The 23,308-nt window shown below is 41.7% G+C and overlaps 2 protein-coding genes and 1 pseudogene across 3 annotated transcripts; 2 read left to right on the forward strand and 1 right to left on the reverse strand.

Annotated features, from left to right (window-relative positions):
* Nucleotides 1–13,762: 13,762 nt before the first annotated feature.
* Nucleotides 13,763–14,842, forward strand: ACRALDRAFT_1070758 (uncharacterized protein; the record flags this gene model as incomplete). The annotated part of the gene is made up of 2 exons (XM_071017795.1): nucleotides 13,763–14,245; nucleotides 14,306–14,842. The coding sequence occupies 2 exons, from the start codon at nucleotides 13,763–13,765 to the stop codon at nucleotides 14,840–14,842; spliced, it is 1,020 nt and encodes a 339-aa protein (XP_070875128.1).
* Nucleotides 14,843–15,406: 564 nt separating this feature from the next.
* ACRALDRAFT_2103937 (uncharacterized protein) lies at nucleotides 15,407–18,973 on the reverse strand (the record flags this gene model as incomplete). Its single annotated transcript, XM_071023162.1, has 4 exons — nucleotides 15,407–15,432; nucleotides 15,487–17,229; nucleotides 17,305–18,670; nucleotides 18,776–18,973. 4 exons carry the CDS (start codon nucleotides 18,971–18,973, stop codon nucleotides 15,407–15,409), a joined length of 3,333 nt encoding a protein of 1,110 aa, XP_070875129.1.
* Nucleotides 18,974–21,813: 2,840 nt separating this feature from the next.
* ACRALDRAFT_t149 lies at nucleotides 21,814–21,888 on the forward strand (annotated as a pseudogene). The gene has a single exon. The product of its transcript is annotated as a tRNA-OTHER (tRNA).
* The last annotated feature ends 1,420 nt before the right edge of the window (nucleotides 21,889–23,308 follow it).

The raw sequence follows: 23,308 nt of genomic DNA on the forward strand, positions 1-23,308 counted from the left end.
TTAATAATCGATATAGAGTCGTAAGCTACCGTCCTTCTTAGGCACGAATAGCACCGGTAAGCCTATAGGGCTTATTAACCGTTAGATACGACCGCTCGCTATCCCTTCAGCGATATACTTCTTTTACTCCTCTAGCTAGGCTCGAGATAAGGGATATAACGGCCCGAATAGCGGTTCCTTCCCGTCTTATAAGTTAATCGTGTATTCGGCGTCCTTTAATAAGGGCGGCTTCTTCGCGGCCTGCTCTAAAAACACGTCCTGGTAGTCGGCGATTTCCGGCGGCAGCTCGACGACTAGTCCGTATATCACCTTATCGTTATCTATAAACGGAATAATTATATCTAGTATCCCCGGTATAATAGTAGTAGCGGTAGCGATATATATAACATACGCCTTTGCCCGCTTTTAGATAACCTCGCGAGCTTATAGCTCTGGGTCTATAATAGAGATCGGTCCGTAAGTAAATATTCGGCGAGCCGTATTAATTATAATACCCTCTTAACCTATACTATCGTTTAAGAGTAGTAATTATCCGGTACCCTTAGGTTAATCCGTATATAGGAAGACCCTTTTTAATAGGTGTGGCCGTCCTTGTACGTCTAGTAAATAGAAAGCTAAGCCGTACGCTCTACGGACCCTTACCGGGCTACTATTAAAGCCTTTAATTTCTAGAGTCTCGACCTCTAGGAGCAGTTTTAACCCTAGGCGTTCTACTAACGCCGGGCTAATAATATCCACCTACGTATAGGTATCTAAGTCCACGCCAAACTTAATCTCCTTTCCGTGACGGATTACTATTACTATAGATCTCGCTACCTTGCTAACCACGATTACCGGCCGGTTATTAGGCGTAGGTCTGGCCCCCTTATTACCTACGCTAACTTATTTCCTAATAAATAGAGTTCCCTAACCCGAATATTATTATCGAGGTCGTCGTATATAGTATACACATTACTAACACGGGTATAAGCCTTCGCCGCCCCGTTATCGGTTATTTATTATTCCTTATTACTATAATAGTCCTTAGAACGGTGACCCTTTTGCTATAGTTATAGCACTTGCCTATAAAGGTATACGTGCTAGGCTACGCTTATAAAGGCTTTAGGCCCGAGCCCGATACCTTTTAACCCGTTAGGGGCGCCCCCTTTAAGTCCGTCTTACCTAGCTTAGCCGGCGTACGCCGACTAGTCGCCGGGGTGCTTACCCGACTTAAGCGACTATCCGAATACTAGAAGTTCGATAAGGTCCTCTTATAATCGGTATCCGATCGCTTACTACTTGCCTTCTTAATAGGGCTAGTATCCTAGAATAGCTATACCTTTTAAGCTAGCGTTATAGCCTTATCTAAGTTAGTTCTCTGTTCTCGTATCTTATCCTTAATATATAGAGGTAGTCGACTAAAATAATCATACGCACGCTTTTTATTTCCGCTTATCTCCTGGCCTAATAGCCTATATAGGTTATCCTATTATTTAAATAGCTTTATCGGCGTTATATCGCTGGTTATTAGTAGCTTACGAAGTTCCTTACGGTAATAGTACCGTTATATATCCCGGGATAGATACTCTCGCCGAATAAACGCTATAAAATCGTTCTAATTCGGGCTAGCGATCTTCCTAGTATAATGCCTCTAGGACGTCTAGAAGGTATATTCGAGCTTCGTTAAAGCCTATTCGATCTGCTATAGCACTAGGGCACTAGGCCTAAACTGGTTCCTAGCCTTAATCGCTACTAACTAATCGTCGATTTCTATAACCGTGGATAACTCTCTAATTAGCTTATAATTATATACCGGCGGTTTTTTATAATCTCGCCGGGGCGCTAGTCGTTTAGCGAGCTTCTCTATAATTACTCGATTAATCTCGCTTTATTACTAAAGATACTACGAAAATATTATAATTAACGCCTCTTATATCGATATTAAGGGGTTAGTAACGGATCGCCGATTAACGTATAAACCACTATCTTTAGGACCGAGCGTAACCGGCGTATCCATTAAGCCCTCGTTCTTATTTTTATCCGGCCCCTGCTCGGGCACCGTCATTATTAGTTTAGGCATAATAGGCGCCTCCTGCCCGGCGTCCGCTTCGCTAGCTCCCCCCGGGGGGACGCTTATTCCTCGAGTCCTTCTCGGTGGTATCTTCGGCCTAACTACCTTAAAGGTATAGAAGTTAAAGAATTATAATAAAAGGAAAGTCCGTAGACTTTAGTTAAGGAAAGGATATTATAGAAAAGGCTCGATAGCTTAGTATCGCAGAGTAGTCGTAGTATATTCGTTAACTAAGCGCTGACTTTAAACTAAGACTTTAACTTAAGGGATTAAACTAATCCCTTAACGTACGCGCAGAGATAGGTTCGGATCGGTGGTCTATACGCGGCCATCGGTCCGACTATATGCCGATAGGTCTACGATTATCTCGTTATAGTATTATATTATAGCCGCTTTAGAATATAGAGTATATACTAATTTACCTAAAATATATCGTTTAATATAGAGGCCCGTTATTCCGACTATACCACTTAGTTATTACGACTATAGTTCCAATTAGACCCAATCTTCCTACTACCTTATCGATTAATATCTTTAATATACTAAGTACGTTATTAATCTACGTCGTTAATCTACGTCGTCAATCTACGTCGTCAATCTACATCGTTAATCTACGTCGCCAATCTACGGATAGGAGGCGACGCGTTCGTTATCTCGTCACAGGAATAAGATAGCCGTGGGCGTGGGCGTGGGCGGCGTGGACGAGGAAGGGAAGAGGCGCTACTATTACTACTGCTATTAGCTTCGAACTAATAAGCTTATCTATTAATATAACGCAATTAATCCGCGTAATCAAATTAATCAACTTATCAAAAGACCTTGATGTGGTTTACGACCGTAGTTACTATATTAGTCTTCCGAAGAGTCTATCTACGTGCGTTGTATATATAAACTATAGTCGGAATAACCAAGTAGTATAGTCGGAATAACGGGCCTCTTAATATATAGAAAAACTATACTAAAAAAGTGTAAGTTTTCCCCTTATATTACAAAATTACATTATAAATTACGTATAATATAATGTAATTTATTTTGAAAGGATTACATTATATCAGAGATATACTAACTATATATTAAGAATCAAGTCTCGTAGTCGCCGATACTGTAATTCTATTAATAGTAAGGGGTAGGTAGGTATAGGCATTCTTATCTACGATAATACACTTTTATTTATCTTTAGACTATACTATCTCCCCCCCTAAGGGTATCTAATTTTAGTTATTTTAGTGTATCTAAACTATACTATCGATACTGTTATAGGACCGCCGCGGCTATAGGCGAGGGTTACACGAAAAACATTACCGTCTATATGTTTTATAGACTATAATTTAATCACTCTAAATCCGAATTAGCAGTATTAGGTCTTTATAGTATTAAGCAGCTCTTTATAGATAGCTTTAATAAGGGCTATCGCCGGCTTTAGATAGCTATAGGATATCGTGAATTCTAAAGGACTTAGTACTAACATAAATACACTTAGACTAAGCTATAAGTTAACTCTTTATTATATAAGGTATAAGCTACTAAAAGTTTGTATTATCTTTTGCCTGTCTTAGAGTACCAGTATATAATATTTAAAGCTAAGATTACGGTTATACACGCGGTCGCTTTACCTTCCTTATTAGGGTTAAGTAGATAATAAATAGTAAATAGGGGGTATATAAATACCGGTACTCTAATTTATAAAGGGACTCTCTCGGGAGACCTTATATTTCCGATAGACCTTATATATAATATTTTTATAGAGCTATAATAAAGCCATAAAGCCGCTTAAGTACTATACCTTTTTTTATTTACGCACCTAACTATATATTATACTATACTAGTCTTATACCACTACTCGATATTCCCTAAAGTCAGTGATTTTTTAAGGTATAAGCAGCCTAAAAACTAGCCCTTAAGTTATCTAGTACGGAGAAGAAAAGGGGTATAGGAATAAAGACCCGTTATTCCGACTATACCACTTGGTTATTCCGACTATACCTGTTAGGGATATTCTATTCGAGTAGATTGGATAGGACTTAGAGGCGTTAAGGAATGTGTTAGGAACCCGGAACCGGCCCTAAGGTTGACCCTAGGGGATATTTAGGACCGAGTTATGTTTTAGGATTATTAAGCTAGCCTAAGACCTGTTATCTTAAAGCCTTAGGTTATTATATACCGATCCTAGGGAGGATAATTACTAGTCCTTAAGTAGGGTGTTTCCCGTTAAGTCCTAAGTTAAAAGGGCTTAACGAATAATCTTATAATTATTCCCCCCTTAAGATTAGCTTCGTGACCTATTCTTATTATAGTCTTAATAACTCTCTTTACTCCTTATATAAACCTATAATATTTTATTTATTCTAACCGTTTACGGGTATAATAACCGTTAAGAGTTTAAAAAACTAGTTATTTTTTAAATTCTATTACTACCCCTAACTAGTACTAAGATACCCCCTAAACGCACCGCCCTTATTTATACCCGGGATACTTCCCCCGTTACCGAAGCAGCCGAAGCCGGGCTATTAGGCGCCGATTACGAGTAATCCCTTATACCCGAGTTAGAGGATAAAGATAATAACCCCGAATTCGAGATCCGCGGATAGGCTAACCTGGACGCTTATAGTCCTATAATAGGATTATTACTCGACTAAGGGACCCCCTAAGTTATCTATATAGGACCCTAATTCGATATTAAAGACCTTAAGAGTCGCCCCCCCGGCACTTTATCGTTAGCGGAACTCGACTTCCTGATTAAGCACTATAAGGACCGCTAAGCGCGCGAAAAGAAGGAGAAGCGTCTCCTTACCCTTTAATAAGGGAAGGACCCCGATACCTCTAAACGTGCCCCCTAAGGGGACTCCCGTAAAAGCTAGTATAAAGCCCCGTAAAAGCTCCCTAAATAGAACGGCCAGTCCTATAACTAGTTCTAGATGTTTATTAAAGAAATCGAGGAGCGTTTTATACTTAACGAGGTTAAGCCGTTTAAGGCAGAGAAGATCTATTTTATCTTTACCCTGCTATTAAAGATTATAAAATCCCGATAATATACCTATTATAGGCGCGTTTATAAAAAGACTAGAGGTGCTACCTAGGAGGACCTTAAGACCTTCCTAACTAAGTAGTTAGTTAATAACAAAACCTATAAAATATCTATAACTAAGAAGCTATTCTCGGACTAGACTATATAGAAACCTAATTAGACCCACGCGAAGTTTATTAATAGGCTAGACTCGGTATTTAATAAGGTATCCCTACCCTTCCCTAATAAGTAGCGTATATAGTTAATCTTAACGAAGCTTAATAAGCCGCTATATAACTAGATTATAGCCGCCGGTATCCTTACCGATAATAAGGCGTTAGGTGTTATAGCTTGATAAGTAGAGATTACTTTTTTATATAAAAATAAAGAAAAGACGCCCCGGAATAATCGCCTAAGGTAACCCTATAGCGAGAAGCGTGGGTATAATAGGGCCCCTAATAGGGCCCGTACTATAACTATTTAACCCTTTATGCCTCCTTAAGGTTTCATGGAATTAATTAAAGTAAACGATATAAAAGCCCCCGGGCCTCCTAAAAGGCGCTATTATAACGGCGTTATATACTTTAGCTATAATAAAAAGGGTTATTACCGGAATGAATACCCGAAGGAACCCTCTAAGTTAGGTTAGTCGTTAGGATATTCCGTTAGTTAGAACCCGAATAACCTACCGGTTAATACGAGGCACCCTGTTATTAGATAGGCTTAGGCCTAAGAAGGGCCGCTGTCTTAGCCGTTCTTCGCTAATAAGGGCGCGATTAAGGCGAAGTTAGAGTTACGGTTAAGCGGCGGATAGGGCCGCCGGAGCGCTAAGCTTAATAGAGGTGCCGAGGTTAACCTAATTAACTAAAAGACCCTGCCTCCCGACTATAGTCCCCTAGGACCACTAAAGTGACTTAAATAGGTTATCCTTAGGGTTAATATATAGTCTATTAGGTCCTTTAAAATATACGTTAAGGTTATGGATAGTTAGGACCGGACCCGGATATATCCGATTAAGTTCGAGGTGCTAGATATAGACCCTAATAGATCCTAAGTTATCCTCGGTATACCCTGGTTAGTAGAATATAACCCCGTTACCTCTTTCCGGTCTAGCGAATAAATATATCGACTTTAGCGGGAGGACCTTTAAGGCATCCCGGGCCGAAAAGAGTTAAAGAAAGTAAAGGAGTATATATAGCTTATTATACGCCTTATAAAGTCCGGTGCCCCCCGTATCGGCTAAGTTATTAGTATAAAGTAAAACACTACTAAGGAAGAAAAGGATATATTACCTAATAGTCCTTTAATCCCTATTATCTAATCGGACCCGATATAACCCCTACCCCTAGTACCCCCTAACCCGACCTAACTAAATAAAGGGATCCTAGAATATCTTAATCCCGGGCCGTATTAAGAGTTACTAGATAAGGACGAGTTAGGGAATATTATCCCTAAGCACTATTAAGAGTTTTTAGATATTTTTAATATCGTAAAGGCCGGCCGTCTACCCGCCTACTAGCGTTAGGATCACGTAATTAAGATAAAGGAAGGTAAGTTACCCCTATTCGGCCCTATTTACCCCCTAGCCGAGTAAGAGCTAGCCATCCTATAAGACTATATTAAGGAGGCTATAGCTAAAGGGTGGATTCGTTTATCGATAAACTTTACGGGTGCCCTAATCCTGTTTATACCGAAGAAGGGTGGATAGTTACCTTTATATATAGACTATTAAGGTTTTAATAAGGTTACCCGTAAGGACTATACCCCGCTCCCCTTAATACACGAAATCCTTAACCGCCTTATATCCTCCACGGCTTATACTAAGTTAGATCTTAAGGACGCCTATTATCGTTTAAGAATTTAAGAAGGGGACGAGTAGAAGACGGCTTTTAGAACTAAGTACGGATACTTTAAGTACTTAGTAATACCTTTTAGTCTATATAATACTCCCGCTAGCTTTTAGCGTTATATTAACGAAGCCTTAAAGGCCTTTATTAACACTATCTACGTGGTATACCTAAACGATATCCTAATCTATAATAAGGATCTTAGCACCTATCGCGTGTATATTAAGGAGATCCTTATACGCCTAAGGGAATAGTCCCTATTCGTAAACCCTTAGAAGTGTGTGTTCGAGATATAAGAGGTCGAGTTCTTAGGCTTTATATATAGCCCTAATAGTGTCTTTATAGATCCTAAAAGGGTTAAAGCCATTAAGGATTAGGAGGAACCCACTTCTATTAAGAAGATTTAGGTTTTCCTGGGTTTTACCGGTTTCTATTAACGTTTTATCGAAGGCTACTCTAAGGTCACTGCCCCATTTACGGACCTATTAAGGTTAGGGGGTAGACTAGGTATATTCTAGTTTGGGGATATAGAGAGGGCCGTTTTTAAGAAGTTACGATTATTATTCTAGTCGGTACCTATACTATAGTATTTTAACCTAGCCTTACCTATTTATATAGAACCCGACGCGTCTAACTTCGTACTAGGCGTTATAATTAGCTAGTATAAGGACCGTACCTAGTAACCTATAGCGTTCCTATCTAGGAAGCTAAGGGGACCCGAACTAAACTATCCGATACTAGATACCGAGCTAATAGCGATTATCGAAGCGTTTTAGTAGTAGCGCTACTATTTAGCGTATAGTTAGACCCTAGTAAAGGTACTAACTAACCACTTAAACTACCGGTATCTACTAAATAAGCCTTGAATTAAACCTTAATATGCCTGTTAGCTAAAAGAGCTATTAAGCTTTGATTTTAAGATTCGTTACTATCCGGGCGTTTAGAACCCCGTAGATAGGCTTTTACGGAAGCCGTAGCTCGCTATAGATTAGGCGGATCTCGAAGCGGAGCGGTAGAAGCCCGTTAAGGGATTTACTAAGAAGTTTATTATTAGCCTTATAAGAGCCCGAGGTATACCTAAGCCCTCGGGTCTATCTAGCCTAAAGGATAAGATTATCTTTGCCTAAAAGGATAATCCCTTTTATATCTCCTTAGTATTAAAGGATAACTTAACGGACCTATAGTCCTATAATAGTTAGGGTACTATTTATTTTAGGGACCGTCTCTTTATACCGAACTAGTTAGGTTTACACGATAAGGTCCTCTAAGTATTTTATAACGTACTTATTACGGGCCACTATAGGTTAGGTCGGACTATTAAGAGGATTTCCGAGTCCTACTACTAGGAATACCTCTTATAAGACGTTAAGAAGTTTATACCTATATATAGTATCTATTAGAGGACTAAGCCGCGTTAGTATAAGCCCTTTAGGTACCTAGCACCTCTGCCCGTACCCGAATAGCTATTCTAAGAGATCTTAATAGACTTTATAATAGGCCTCCCCCCTATAACCTTATAGGGAAAGAAAAGGGATTCTATCCTGGTCGTGGTGTGTCGATTTACTAAGTACGCGATTAATATCCCCTATAATAGCTCTTTAATAGCTAAAGGCCTTACTAATATCCTATAGGTGCACGTTTTTAGTATTTACGGCCTACCTAATAGTATTATTTCGGACTAAGGGTCCCTGTTTACTAGTAAGTTCTAGACCACCCTATATAGCCTTCTAAGCGTTAAGCGGCGGTTATTAACTATATTCCACCCCTAGACGGATAGCTAGATAGAACGATAGAACCAGAACTTAGAGCACTTCCTACGGGTATTCGGTGCCTTATAATAGGACGACTAGGTTAACCAGCTACCCCTGGCCTAGTTTACTTATAACACCGTATAGTATTTAGCTATCCGGTAAACCCCCTTTATTACGCTAATAGGTTTTAACCTACGCGGACTATATAATATATAAATACATAAGTCGGGTAAGGTTCGTACCGCTATAGCTAAGTAAAGGGTAAAGCACCTTATATCGAATCGTAGGGCTATAAAGGTCGTTATTAGGAAAGCCTAAACCACCTATAAACGGTACTATAACGCCGGCCGGGCGGTCTAGCGCTTTAAGATTAGCGACTATATACTACTATCCTCGAAGAATATTAAGTAAAGTCGTCCTAATAAGAAACTATTAGATAAGTTCCTTAGCCCCTATAAGATCACCTCCGTAATAGGCTAGTATAGGCTCGCTTATAAGCTATAGCTCCCGGAGTTAATAAAGATTTATAACGTTTTCCTAATCTCGCTCCTCGAACTATAGAAGTCTTAGGACGGTAGGTCGCCTATACCCGCGGATATTAAGGTCGAACTATAGGAGTCGGATAAATATGAGGTAGAGGAAGTCCTGGCTTATCGTTATAACGGGAATAGGCGCGAATATCTTATTAAGTGGGCCGGGTATAAATATAAATATAATACTTAGGAACCACGAAGATATCTCCCCGATACGCTTATCGAGGAGTATTATAATCGAAAAAGTGGGACTAGTTAATAGTGTTATCGGCGCCCCGCAGGGACTTTTCTTATTTAGGTCTAGGGAAGAAAATAAAAAAAAAATAGAAAAAGAAACTTTTTTTTAAAAAAAAGCGCTAACGCCCCCCCCCCCCCTAAACTCCCCCTAGCCCGATCCTAACGACCACCGTAAGCAACCCTTATTTATTTTTTAGGGCCGGTTTTTTTACGAAGACCGGCTAACTTCGAATTTTATATAACTAACTAACCTAGGCGGCGGGTAATAATAGTAAGGTGGCGCTCCGTGTAAACAGGAGTATCGCGCCTCTTATACTCGGCCTCCTCTTCCTCCTCCTAGCGATAACGCACCACGGGGTCGAAACCCTTATTATCCCGGACGTATTTTTTTATAGTCTTAAGGGCCCGATATAACTTAGTTTAGACCCGATAAGCCCGGCGCTTATATATATTAGCGGTGCTCTTTATAAGGATATTAGGCTAACTTATAGACACTTAGTTATCTAGACTATTACCGCCCCGTGCGGCCGCTATTAATATCTTCTATAGCTTCTTAGCTACCCGCTCTACCCGTAACAAAAGCTATATATCTAGTTAGTAACCTTAGGAGCGGTTAAAGTAAAAGGGACTATAGCTATATAAATATACTAACTCGTAGTCGCGGCTATTACTATTATAGTAATAGTGGTATTTATTAGATGCCTTACTGCCGTGGTAGGGCCGTATAATAATAGGACCGGTAACGTTATCGCTATATAATACTAGGGAACCTAGTATACGGGCGCACCGCCTATAAGGAGTATAAAGCTCTAGGCCCGACCTAACTAAAATAATAGGATATACCGGTATTTCGACGCTATCGCCGTCGCTAAAGTCCGAGGGTCTATGGCTAGACCCGTTTATAGATAAAGCGAACTCCGATAATAACGACCTATCGGAGTTAGCTTCCTTATTATTAAAGAGGGTGGCTTTATCGGCACCACCGCTTATAATAACGTCCTAACTAGTATAGTTAAGGACGCCCTCTAGGTTATTAAAGGGCTTAAGAGCACCTTATAGCGAATTATTACGCCCTAAAAGGAGAGGGTTAGTCGACTTAGTAACCGGAGTAGCCGTAGTAGCCGACTTCTTAACGGTCCTAACCGATATAGCTTATTTAGCTAGGGCAGCCGCCGTGCCCGGCTACTCGATAGCTTTATCCTCCGAGGAGGAAGAAGACGACGAATCCGAGGACGAATCCGATAATAAGTCCGATAAAGAGTTAGACTATTACTGCTACTATTACTACTACTACTGCTTAAGAGTAGCCGCTATAGCCGCGGCCTTAGCCTTAGCCTAAGCCTTTTTCGCGGCCCGCTATACCCTCTTCCTGGCAGTTTTGGTTATCCCCTTATCCATAACCTTAGGTGCCACCTTAGTGGACTTAGTACCGGCCTTACCGGACTTCTTAGAGGATTTACCGGCCGCGCCGGACTTTTCATACTTATTAGCCAAAGCTAGAGGCGCTATTATATAATAGTGGTCTGCTCTAATACTATAAGTCAGCCTAAGGTCTACGCGAAGAGGATATAATACTTATATATTAGTGATAGTAACGGTGGTGGTGATAATAATAATAATAATCTATTACGATATTAGCCGAATCCTAAGCCGCCCGCGATCCTATACACGATACACGGAACCATATAGAGATAATACGTACCCTAATAAGGAGTCGATAGGATAAGTTAATACCCTTAATATAGACGGGGATAGATAACTTACTATTAATAGCGATACTATTATTATTATTATAGATAAGTAAATAAGAAAGGGTAAGGAAGTGGAAAATAATAAGGTAAGTTAGGTAGATAGAAAAGTCCTATATTAAAATAGTCGTATAACCTAATATAGGCCCTACTTATATTATTCCTTCCCCTTTTACCTAGATACGATTACCTATTACGGGTTTCTACGATACGGTTATTTAGTTAATAAAGGGCGCGTCTAGGGTGCTATTAGGGTATACGCGTCTACGGATAGGCTTTATTATTTATTAATATTTATAATAGATATCACGCCTTATTATTACCCGGCCTTAAGCTAGATAAGCCGTAAGAGGGCGATAAAGGAAATAGGGTAAGTTCTTTATTATTTAAGACTATATCGTGACGGGCCTTATTTAGGATATACCCTTTATATAGGTATCTTAGGTCGCCTTAATAATAGTGGTAGTATAAGAGGACTAGATAAAAGAAGTCTTAGAGGATTACGAAAGTAATAAGGACTATAATTCACTGCCTATAAGTGCCACTATTTACCGATAGGATATCTGCTTTTAGAGTTATGGTTTATTCCGACTAGAGCCCTTTATCAGAGGGGCCCCGGTTAGAGTGCTCGGGGCTTTATTATAGTATAGTCGTAGTAAGGATAATAAATAAAGGGGACCTAGGAGAGTTATGCTTTATCTAAAGATATTAGGGCCTCTTAGTTTATAAAGACTACGGTTATACTATATAAGGAGGACGGGATTAATTAAAGGAAGGTCAGGCCAGGTTAACGGGGACGTCTAGTTAGGCTCGGGAGGCCGAGGAGGGAGTTAGTGGCCTTAATAGGTGGAGTTTAGGCCGGCCTATCTATCCCTAGGTCGGGATAGATTAACGGACAGACCAGACTAGTAACGGTTACCGGCTCCTATAGACAGGAGCCTTAGAAGGAGGGGCGTGATATTAGGGATATTCTATTCGAGTAGATTGGATAGGACTTAGAGGCGTTAAGGAATATATTAGGAACCCGGAACCGGCCTTAAGGTTAACTATAGGGGATATTTAGGACCGAGTTATATTTTAGGACTATTAAGCTAGCCTAAGACCTATTATCTTAGAGCCTTAGGTTATTATATACCGATCCTAGGGAGGATAGTCACTAGTCCTTAAGTAGGGTGTTTCCCGTTAAGTCCCGAGTTAAAAGGGCTTAACGAATAATCTTATAATCATTCCCCCCCTAAGGTCAGCTTCGTGACCTGTTCTTATTATAGTCTTAACGACTCTCTTCACTCCTTATATAAACCTATAACAATACCACTTAGTTATTCCGACTATAGTTCTAATTAGATCCAATCTTCCTACTACCTTATCGTATCGTTAATCTATATCGTTAATCTATATCGTTAATCTATATCCTTAATCTACGTCGTTAATCTATGTTATTAATCTACGTCGTTAATCTACGGAATAGGAGGCGGCGCGTTCGTTGTCTTGTTATAGGAATAAGATAGCCGTGGGCGTGGGCGTGGGCGGCGTGGATAAGGAAGGGAAGAGGCGCTAGTATTACTACTACGATTAGCTTCGAACTGATAAGCTTATCTATTAATATAACGTAATTAATCCGCGTAATCAAATTAATTAACTTATTAAAAGATGTTAGTGTGGTTTGCGACCGTACGTTACGATATTAGTATTCCGAGGTCTCTATCTACGTGCGTTGTATATATAAACTATAGTCGGAATAACTAAGTGGTATAGACGGAATAACGGGCCTCTAGGAATAATAGTACTTACTAGTATATTCGAAATCGTACCTAGGTACCTAGCCACTAAAGTAGTATGGCCGGGCACCGCGGGAATAATCTAAAAAATATCCCTATAGATAGAAATATTAAGTACAGGTATCTACGAAGTACTTAAGCTATACATACTATCCAACCCCTGTTTAATTGTGTTAAGAAGTACTTACGTTACTTGCCTAAATAGGAAACTAAAAAACTTTTAGAAACATACCTATACTAACACACCCTCGCCTTATATAATATAATAAAAATATAAGACGTAACTATGTATAACGCGCCCTATACTAGCTAAGTAGCCTTAAGTTTAAAGTATATAATATACGCTATATAGCAGGTAGTTCCTATAGAGATATTAGCGCTACTGCTTTAACGACTTTAGCTTATTAAGGAGCTACAAGGTGGACTAACGGGATACCGAGTCACCCTGGTTTAGTATATCTAAATCCCTGTATTCTATATAGAAAACCCCCTGCTCTTAATGTATCTACTTGTATCCTACTCTGCTTATTGTCGTGATACTATTGGTTTCTTTAGGCTCCGCAAGTACCTCTTGACACAGTTAAACAGGGGTTGGATGGTACAAATTGTATGGGATACTTAGGGAGCTTCACGGCTTTGTCATGGCCCCATAAAAATGTCACGTGTGAGGTCTGCCTATGGAAATGTGAGGTCTCCCTAGAGAGTCCCTTTATGAATGAACAGATCTACTTGATCTAAAAGCTACCTTGTTTCCACTGCTTCCTCGTCGAGGCCCTTTTTATACGCATTGATCGTCTGGATTTTACGACATATAATGAAGGATCCATTCCCGTTTAAGCCGCCTCCATCGCTTGTCCAGGCGGTCCAGCCGTGGGCAGAATTATTTTCCCTCCCTACGTTGCCTCTTCATATTCACGAGATACTTGCCTCTTCTCTGTTGTATACTCTCATTTACTGGCCCATCTCGCCTCTCATTTCAAGATATGTTGTCGGCGAGAGGTACGACAAACTTTCTCGGAAGAGGCGTGTTAACTGGGATGCTCATGTTGTCTCCTTCGTCCAGAGCACGCTCATCAATTGCCTCGCCCTATGGATTATGTTTGCCGATGCCGAGCGCAACAAGATGGACTGGCAAGCCCGCATCTGGGGCTACACTGGAGCTCTCGGCATGATACAGGCTCTTGCGGCTGGTTACTTCCTATGGGACCTCGTTGTCACGAGCAGGAATATGGACGTCTTTGGTCCAGGAACTCTGGCTCATGCCTTGAGCGCTCTTCTTGTCTATTCCTTTGGGTTTGTGAGTCGTATTTACCTTTGACGCTGCATTCGCTTAATGCTAACGCCTGTTCTTTCCCAGAGACCCTTTGTAAATTACTATGCGCCAACGTTCATACTGTGGGAGCTTTCTACGCCCTTCCTTAATATCCATTGGTTTCTCGACAAGCTAGGTCTGACGGGGTCAAGGGTGCAGCTCTACAACGGATTGATCCTCATTGCAACGTTCTTCAGCTGCCGTCTCGTTTATGGGACATATCAGTCGTGCATGGTTCTAGGAGACATCTGGGCCGCCCTTGGCACCGGCCCCACGCATGACCCTGATGGGGTCCCAGTGGCTTTAGAGATGGGCGACTATGTGGACTCGAGCGGTTTTGTAATAGGAGCATCTGAAATCCCGTGGTGGCTTGCGTTATCCTATCTGGCCAGCAATCTCACACTCAATGGCCTCAACTTCTACTGGTTCGTCATGATGATCCGCGCGGTTCGAAAACGCTTTCAACCACCCAAACGCAAAGACTCCGATAGAGAAACACAGGTCTGCGTTCCCGAAGACGTCCATACCGAGGCCAAACTACCGGCCTCCGTCGAAGACCCTCTGCGGCGAAGAAGGGTCTGAAGGGCATTTTATCTTTGGGATAGGTGCCAGTGCTACATTATCTAGTTCCTTTGAACACCCGTTCGTATATGTGCAAGATATTGGAGCCCTCGCAGTTCCCCATCTCTGAGCAGCTGCGTTCCGCGAGTGCGTCGATTCGAGTATCTGCGGGACTGAACTGGAATCAGTCGTGGAGCTTCATTCGGGCATGTGGACATTCATATTCGTATGCGCTTTGAAATGCGTGAGCCTGACCTGAACGCACATCCCTTGGCCGCTTTGTGATGCAATGCGACTTGAGTGGTAGTCTGGCGCTACACTGGTCTTATTTCAGGGTGTTCAAAATCGCTGGCAGAAGTCAGAATACAACGCTTATTCAAATCCAATCCGTAACCCAATATAGTTTGATATTACTATGATGAAAAATTGCCCCCCATCTAGGCAGCCTGGCGGCCACATTGATTCTGGTGCACAAAACAAAGACGACATAGCTGGCTACCGACACAACGTGGCTTTCGTGAAGGAAGAGAGAAAAGGGCACAGCTCTTAGTGCAAGCAACAATGGAGATTGACATATGGACATAACTAAAAGCCGAAAGGATTGTTCGGCGCTTGAAACATGTTAGCAGCGCGTGTATTCCGTGTTTAGATTTGGTGCAACTTACTTGCTTGAGAGAGGTTCGCGCGCCGACCTGTCGGCTGTGGTGTCAGGGCCTTGGCCTCGTCACTTACGCCAAACCGGACGGGTGGGGCAGGGCCAGTTTTTTGAGGCTGCAAAGGCTGCGACGGTGGCAGCAGCATGTATGGGTCAGGGCCCATAGGCTGCGGTTGGAATGATGGCATTCCCGCTTGCTGAGGCTGTAGTGCTGGTGGCAAATATGAATTGACACTGGTCGCGGGCTGAGATTGAAGGGGTAATAGGGATGAGGAATACGGCAAAGGGTAACCAGTCCCTTGGGGATGTAGCGGAGACAGTGTAGACAGCCGACCAGGTTCGCCAAATGGGATCTGCGACTGGGGCGTGGTTATTCCTGTCACAGTTGGTTGCATAAACTGCGGATTCACTGCAAAAGGCTGTGCATCTGCAGTTTGTTGCTGGCCCCCGAAACCTGTCATTGGGAATCGCTGAATTTGGCCCACGAACTGCTGATGAGCCCGAATTTGGCTCATTTCCTCCAGGCTCTGTCCAGGAGGCGCCACGCGAGCCGGGGAGTTCGCTCCCGTGGGTTTGGGACTTAGAGTTGGAGGCGTAAATGCACTTGACTGTGTGAACTGAGGCGCAGACAAGGGTCGAGCTGCTGGGGGGGGTATGAGAGCAGACCCCTGGTTTGGAGTAGTCTGCGGTGGAATCGGCCGGTGTCGTTGGTGGACGGCTGGAGACTTTGGTGAAGTCGCCGCGAAGAAAGTGGGCGTTGCGCCAGGCGGCTGTGCTGCCACTGGCGTGCTTTCCATGGGAATAGTCTGAGATGGCGTTGGAACATTCGATTGGGTCTCGGGGCGACTCGGCTCAAGCGGGGCTGTCAGGAGAGATAGTTCCTGCATTGAATTCATTAATGACGCTGGTGGCTTGGAAGACTCCGCGGTTATTCTTTTCTGCTGCTCTTCGGTTTTCCTGGCGGGCTTGATGTCCCAAGCGTCATCGTCAAAGCCACTGGCCTTAGGCTTCCCGGGATCTTTAGTTGAAACGGTGGGCTTGTCGGTGTGGGTTTTGTCTTCGCTCAGCGTAGCCAGTACTTTGGCGTCCACAACGTCACCCGGTTGCACCGTGGGAGCTGGTCTACCTTTCCTTGTGTTGTTGCGAAGCGCACCACCAGGGCCCGAGAAGAGGGATCCTTCTGTGCCGGCCTCCTCATCCGAGTCAATTCCATCCTTGTTTCTCTTTCCGCGCGAGCTTGTCCGACCATATTTGGCATCCAAAGTGCGCATGACCTTCAGAATATCGCCTTCGCGCAAACCAAGGTTACGGAGAACTGTTGCATCGACATCTGGTAACACGCTTTCGTCCATAGACTCTTTAGAAAAAGCTTGTGCATATCGTTCGCACAGGCCGACTGCAACGTTGCAGGAAAGGAAGAACTGAAACCAGTCATACTCAAATTTCGGTGGATGCTGTACTGATGCGCCAGCTCCAATCTTGCCTCCGATTTTCGAGGCTCCAAGGATTCTGGAGGGGTCTCTGCTTGTTATTTTGACATTCGACAGAGGTTTGTCTTCATCAAGAGAGACACCGGTCAGCTGTTCAACATACTCTAGATCTTCTAGAGACATCTTTGCGATTGGAACGGCAATTTTCACGCCATTCATCTTGTGGAGGTTGACCTTGCCGTCCTTGAGGCCAAGGAATTGGGCATCCACGCTGAATGACTTGGACCTATCAGTCCAGGTCCGCACTTTGTCGGCATCGGGCCCTTGACATAAGTATGAGCACAATGTAATATTCGTTTGGTCGGGAAAACGGGAGAGAGCATGAGAGAGCGACTTACTTGACTTCCTTGGGTTGTTGGATCCAAACTGGCCGTCCTCACGCTTGCTCCGCTGCCCAGAGTTATTACCACATTCTCGTGCCGAAAGGCTGCTGCCTCGTTCAGGCAAAGGCATTCCCGGCCCTACCTGATTGTGTTGGTTGTCTCGTTGAGCAGCTCTCATAGCCTCTTTGGTCAAGCGTATTTCTTCCTGCCGATTTTGCTCAACAACAGACAAGCCTGCGTTCAGACCGGAGGAGTTAGGAGGTGGCGAAACGGTACCGGTTACTTCAATGTAACTGCTCGGGACAACACCTTCCTTGCCGTTTTTGACCCGTCTTACGTGCCACCACTCGTCACTCTTGTTGTCGTCCAAAATGATTACTTCGTCGCCAACTGTAACAGTGACCTCATCGGCACCTTGGGCCATGAAGTCGTAAAGTACCTGTCCTTTCTTCTGGTGATGGCTGCTTCCAGCAAGAATGACCTCCCGCAATCCTTGGGCCTTGGCTGCACCGGCCAGCTCACCCAGGGCCCCCACGATTTCTTCAGCAGTATCCTTTGCCCCCGCATGAAAATCAACGCTTTTGCTTGGCTTGACGAGCTCTAGAAAGACATGCTTGCCTTCTCGGGAATAATGAGTCATATTGTCGGCCGTCCATTCCTGCGTCGGCCCGTCCTGTGTCTTTTCTGGAGCGATGAGTATAGTTCCAGTCCCTAGGTTGATTCCGAGAGTCGTCGGCATCTTCTTGCGCTTGCCCATAACGGTCACCATTTCATTTATGTTGTACATATGAAAGCCCCCAGGAGCTCGAGGTGCTGGTTGTTCAACCTCGACTTCGTCGTCTAGGTGAGATTGTCCGCGAGATTCCCCACGTGCCTGTGAATTGGTTTCTGAAGCAGGCCTCGCCGGCAGCTGTGGTGTCTGTTTTTCTTCGGTCCTGTCATTATTCGTCTGATATTCAGGAGACTGACGGTTCGGCCTGCCCTGGCCCGATCCCTGATGAAGGCGGCTTGAATGTATGACAGTAGGCATGGCACCCGCAGGGTTTGCAATTGATGCAGTGATCGAAACGGATGCCGGTGATTCAACCGTAGCGGCCACGGGCTCGTGGGAAGTTTCTGGCTCGATAGAAACTGGTATCGGACGTGCAGGCAAGGAAGGGGGTACGGGTTGGACCTCTGCGGTCTTGTCGCTTGCTACTACATCTTGGATCTCGATGTAGTTCGCGGGGACGAAGCCAAAATCATTCCCCAAACCAACGAGAATCCAGTCATCATCTGACGCGTCGTACACGGTTAGATTTGCGTCTTCAGGAAATGATAACTCTTCATCAGTTTGGCGCGTGTACTCATATATGGCACGGGCTTGGGCCAAAGACGGAGCCTGAGGGATGTCAGTGCTCGAGTGCCATGTCAAAAAAAAAAAAAAAAAAAAAGAAAGAAAGAAAGAAAAAAAGGAAAAAAAGAGAAAAAAGGGGGTTTACTGTACCTCCTCGACGTAGTTATTGGGAACGAGACCCACGGGCTCGTCACCATCTTCAGTATTGGCCTTCCTCTTCGCCCTCCACCATCCGTCGTTGAAATTTTTGTCTAGAATGTAGAGTAAGTCCCCGTCAGTGATAGAGAGTTCGCCATCTGCCTGGGGTGTATAGTCATATATGGCACGGTATATGCCATGGAAACCCATAGTCTTAAGCTTCGCCAAGCAACTGGCTCGACCCAAGCACTCTTAATCAACAAGGTCGCCCCGATCAACCGACAATCCTCCAATGATAAACACCAGTGTTCGGATTGATAGATAATTCCGCGATTGTCGAATTTAATGACGAGGGAGTGGCAGGAGTTTGTCCACACAGGACAGACGCCACCATTAAGCTGGAGCAGATGCAAAAATGTAATGAAGACCTGGCCTCGGCCGAAGGCTATGGATTTGCAATAGCAAACAGCACCCTTGTCGCACAAGTTCCTTCGGTTGAAGGCGGCAAAAGAAGACTGAAAAGATGTTTACCCGGTTGGTCTCCGCCGATGGAATGTCGAGTGAAGATGAGCTCACGGTGCAGGTGCACTGAGGGGTGGAAAACATCGGAAGTAAAAGACAGGCGAATCAATGGAGATAGAGTCAGTTATTGCTAACCTACACCTCCCCAAGGATTAAGAAAGTATATCGCATAACCTGCTATAACGGGAGCGGAACAACAAGCTTCCGGGCATTAATTCTTGCTAGTGGTAATACCTAATATCTTATGTATTTACAGGGGGATTGTATAATATATATACTCTAACCCATTTTAATTATATAATAAATAATTATAGCACTTAAAGAATCTACTAATATTATAATAATAAGCGGAGTAGGGTATAAATAAATGAATTAAGGGCTTAACTAGAACGAGTATAGGGCCTGCGACTATGGCTATAACAAGTGGGTTAATAATATAACGCCTAACCTCCTTGGGTAGTATAACTAATTTATAGATCTTAACCAGAATAATTATAAGTCCTACGAGTCTAACCGTAATCAGTGTGTCTTAGTAGATCCGTCTAATAACGAAAAGTACTAGATATACTAAGCTAGGTCGCTACTTCGTACTTCGTAGAACTATCTCTATTACTTCGTATAACGTACTTAGTAGGTAAGGTATTTAAATCACGTCTTCCACCCCCCTATGAATATATCCATTTTACCCCTATACTCAAGTAAAAGACACTGTTCATCGTGATATAATTAGCAAGGAATTTATCGGTCTATATATCTAGTTCCTACTAGTATCTACCTATCCATATACTAAGGAATATTATAATAGTCAATAAGATAAAGGTACGATAGGTAGTATCTATATACGTATACTAACTATATATACCTATTTTAGTTTCTATATCTAAATTAGGTATAATCTATAGGGAAGTCGGGTCTTATATTATTAACCTATTAATTATAATCGGAATAGTAGGAGTCGTTCTAGTTAAGCCTAGTTTATATAGATCCCAGTTATTCTGTACTACTTAGTTATGCTAACTATAGCTATAAACTACCTCGCTGTGTTTTATTAATTTAATTACGCGGATATAATTAACGCCTAGCTTATTTATTTAATTAAGCGAATAGTAGCAGTAGCAGTAACTCCCCTTTTTCGTCTTTCTCTTCGTGTTTCTCTTCGTCTTCCTCTCCTATGTCCAAGTCCACGCCTACTTGACTGCGGCTATTTTATTCTTACTTTATATAATAAAGTAACGGAATACACAGCCTCTATCTATAAGTGAATTATATAGATTAACGATATGAATTTATAACATACATTGACGATATAAATTAATAATAACGAACATTATTGGAAAGATTACCGGGAATAGAAAGCTCTATATCTAGACTATAGTCGGAATAACTACGTGGTATAATTAAAATACCTTGACTCTTTGTATATAGAACTTAAGTATATAGAATTACTATAGGTATATAGGTATGTACTTAGATACTATGTATCTATCACTCTTCTTATCTTATTAAATATAAAATTCTTTCTAGATACTAGGTCTATGATATAGACTATAATATACTACCGATCTATATAACTCTAATCAGATAATAACAGATAGCCCGATTCTCAGGGACGAAGTAAGACGATACACGGTGAAAATAAATACTACTCCCCCCAGTAGTAATAACGCCAGTCTCCCCTTGCTTAAACTAATCTAGTATAAAATCGAAGAGGAGGTTACAGATCTCTTTAAGGCCTATAAGTTAATCGAATACCACCTATAGCACTTTTGTAGAGGGGATATAATAATAATCCAAAAACTAAGAAAGAACGCCAGCTCTATTATAATATATAGACTAACCTAACTGCTAAAGAGAGGCAAAGCTGTTACTGTGTATAATAGTAATGGCAGTATATATTAATGATTCGAGATAATCCAGGATATATTAGTTATCGTGGATAACCTCTGTATATATTGAGAGTTTAGTAACTAAGTTAGAAAAGAAGAAAGAGAGAAAGAGAGAGGGAAAAAGCAGATATATATAGACGAAGGAATAAAGAAAAGGGGGATACTGTATTACGCACTAGACTTAATATAAGCTTTGTACCTTACGCAATAGTTTACTATTGCGTAGTAGACTGCGTTGCGTTATATAATAGACTTCTTCTCCTTTCGTATATCTTTATAGTAACCTTATATATTAATAATCAAGCCATAAATGCTTTATTAATATTATTAATATATATAGGTTAGTATAATAATGTATATATCTTTATACTCCTTATTCCTCTGCCTATAGCTATATAATAGTCATTAATAGCAGATATTAATAGTATAGACTCGGACAGATCTTTAATAATAAGAGTACTTAGGACTATAAGAAGTATATAACTAAAATAATATACATAATAAGAAGATCCTTAAAAGAGGTTTCTTAAGGTATATGCTATTCTAATCAGGGTAATATACCCCGAAAAAAGTATATACGATAAATATAGTAAACCTCAGGGTTAAAAGAATAATAATTATATACGATTATAATAACCGACTGCCTCTATAGTGTAGCGGTAGTGCACCTGGTATATAGTCGAGGTAACTAGGTCGGTTCGAATCCGGCTAGAGGCGCACGCAAAAAAGGAGCCCCTTTTTCTTTTTTTACGCTACTCAGAACCTGTTCTTAGGGGCCCTTATCTGCCTTAGCACGTAGATACGGGTTAAACAGGAGGCCTATTAGACCCACCGTCTGCCCGGCTTCGCTAGTCGATAATAGGTACTACGGGGGAGCTAGTCGCTCTATTATAGAAATAAGAAGACGGTACCGCGCTATCCCTAAGCACGTGAGTAAAATATGCGGCGTTACTTCTATAGTATAGAGGCAGCCTCTTATGCTATTATATAAGCTTTTAAGAAGGCACGTAGCCTATAGTGGTCTTACCTATAGTTATAGTAAGAGCAGGAGAAGCTTAAGAGCTTCTATACCCTAGGAAGCGTATACACACTAGGCCGTAGTGGGCCCGTAGGGGCTAGCCCTAGGGTATACGGGGTATATAAAAAAACGAAAAGAGGATAATTACGCGCGCGCCGTTCATCGAAGTATATAGTCGGCTTTAAAGCTGCTACGGGCAACGTTATAGGCTTCCTAGTATAGAAGCGGCGAGGTTCGTACTAGTAAATAAGTTAGTACCGGGGCTGCCACGGCCCCGTATAAGGCACTAATCGTTAAAAAGAGGAGAGTATAAGGGTTCTTATCTAAGTCTTATACTAATTCCCTAAGTCTTATACTACGGTTTTCCCCCCTATAGGGATTAGAGAAAGACCATATAGTCAGAATTCTAGCTCCTAGACTACCTAGGTAATAGAAAGAATAGCGGAGTAAGAAGAAATAAATAACATTAATAAATAATAACCGACTATATCTAGGTAGCGTCGCTATATATATATATATATATATATATATATAATATACTAAGTAAAAAAACGAAAAATATATACGTTTATAACGTTATATAATATACTAACGATATAGCACTAGGCTATAGATCTACTCTTCTATAATCGGCCCTAGTTATCTTACTTATATCCTCGTAGTTATAATAACTCTAGATATAATTAGATTACCCTGATTAAGCTAAGTCTAGTCTAGTAAAACTATATATAAAGAGCTTAACTAGAATAATTATAAGTCCTACTATTTCGACCCTTATTAGTAGGCTAATAATATAAGGCCCGACCTCCCTATATATTACACCTAATTTAGATATAGAAGTTAAGGTAGGTATATATATTTAGTATAGGTATATAGGTACTACCTATTATTTCTTTCTCTTATTAATTATTATAATTTTCCTAGGTACTTAGGTGGGTAGATACCGGTAAGAACCAGATGTATAGGCCGATAAATTCCTTGCTAAGTATATCACGATTAAGGGCGTATTTGACCTAAGTATAGGGGTGAAAGGCATATATTAATAGCGAGGTGGAAGACGTAAATAATGGTGGAAGATATAAGTTAAATACTCTACCTACTAGGTATATTATATAAAGT

The sequence above is a fragment of the Sodiomyces alcalophilus genome (assembly GCF_042370955.1).
Source record: "Sodiomyces alcalophilus JCM 7366 unplaced genomic scaffold ACRALscaffold_4, whole genome shotgun sequence".
Taxonomy (NCBI): domain Eukaryota; kingdom Fungi; phylum Ascomycota; class Sordariomycetes; order Glomerellales; family Plectosphaerellaceae; genus Sodiomyces; species Sodiomyces alcalophilus.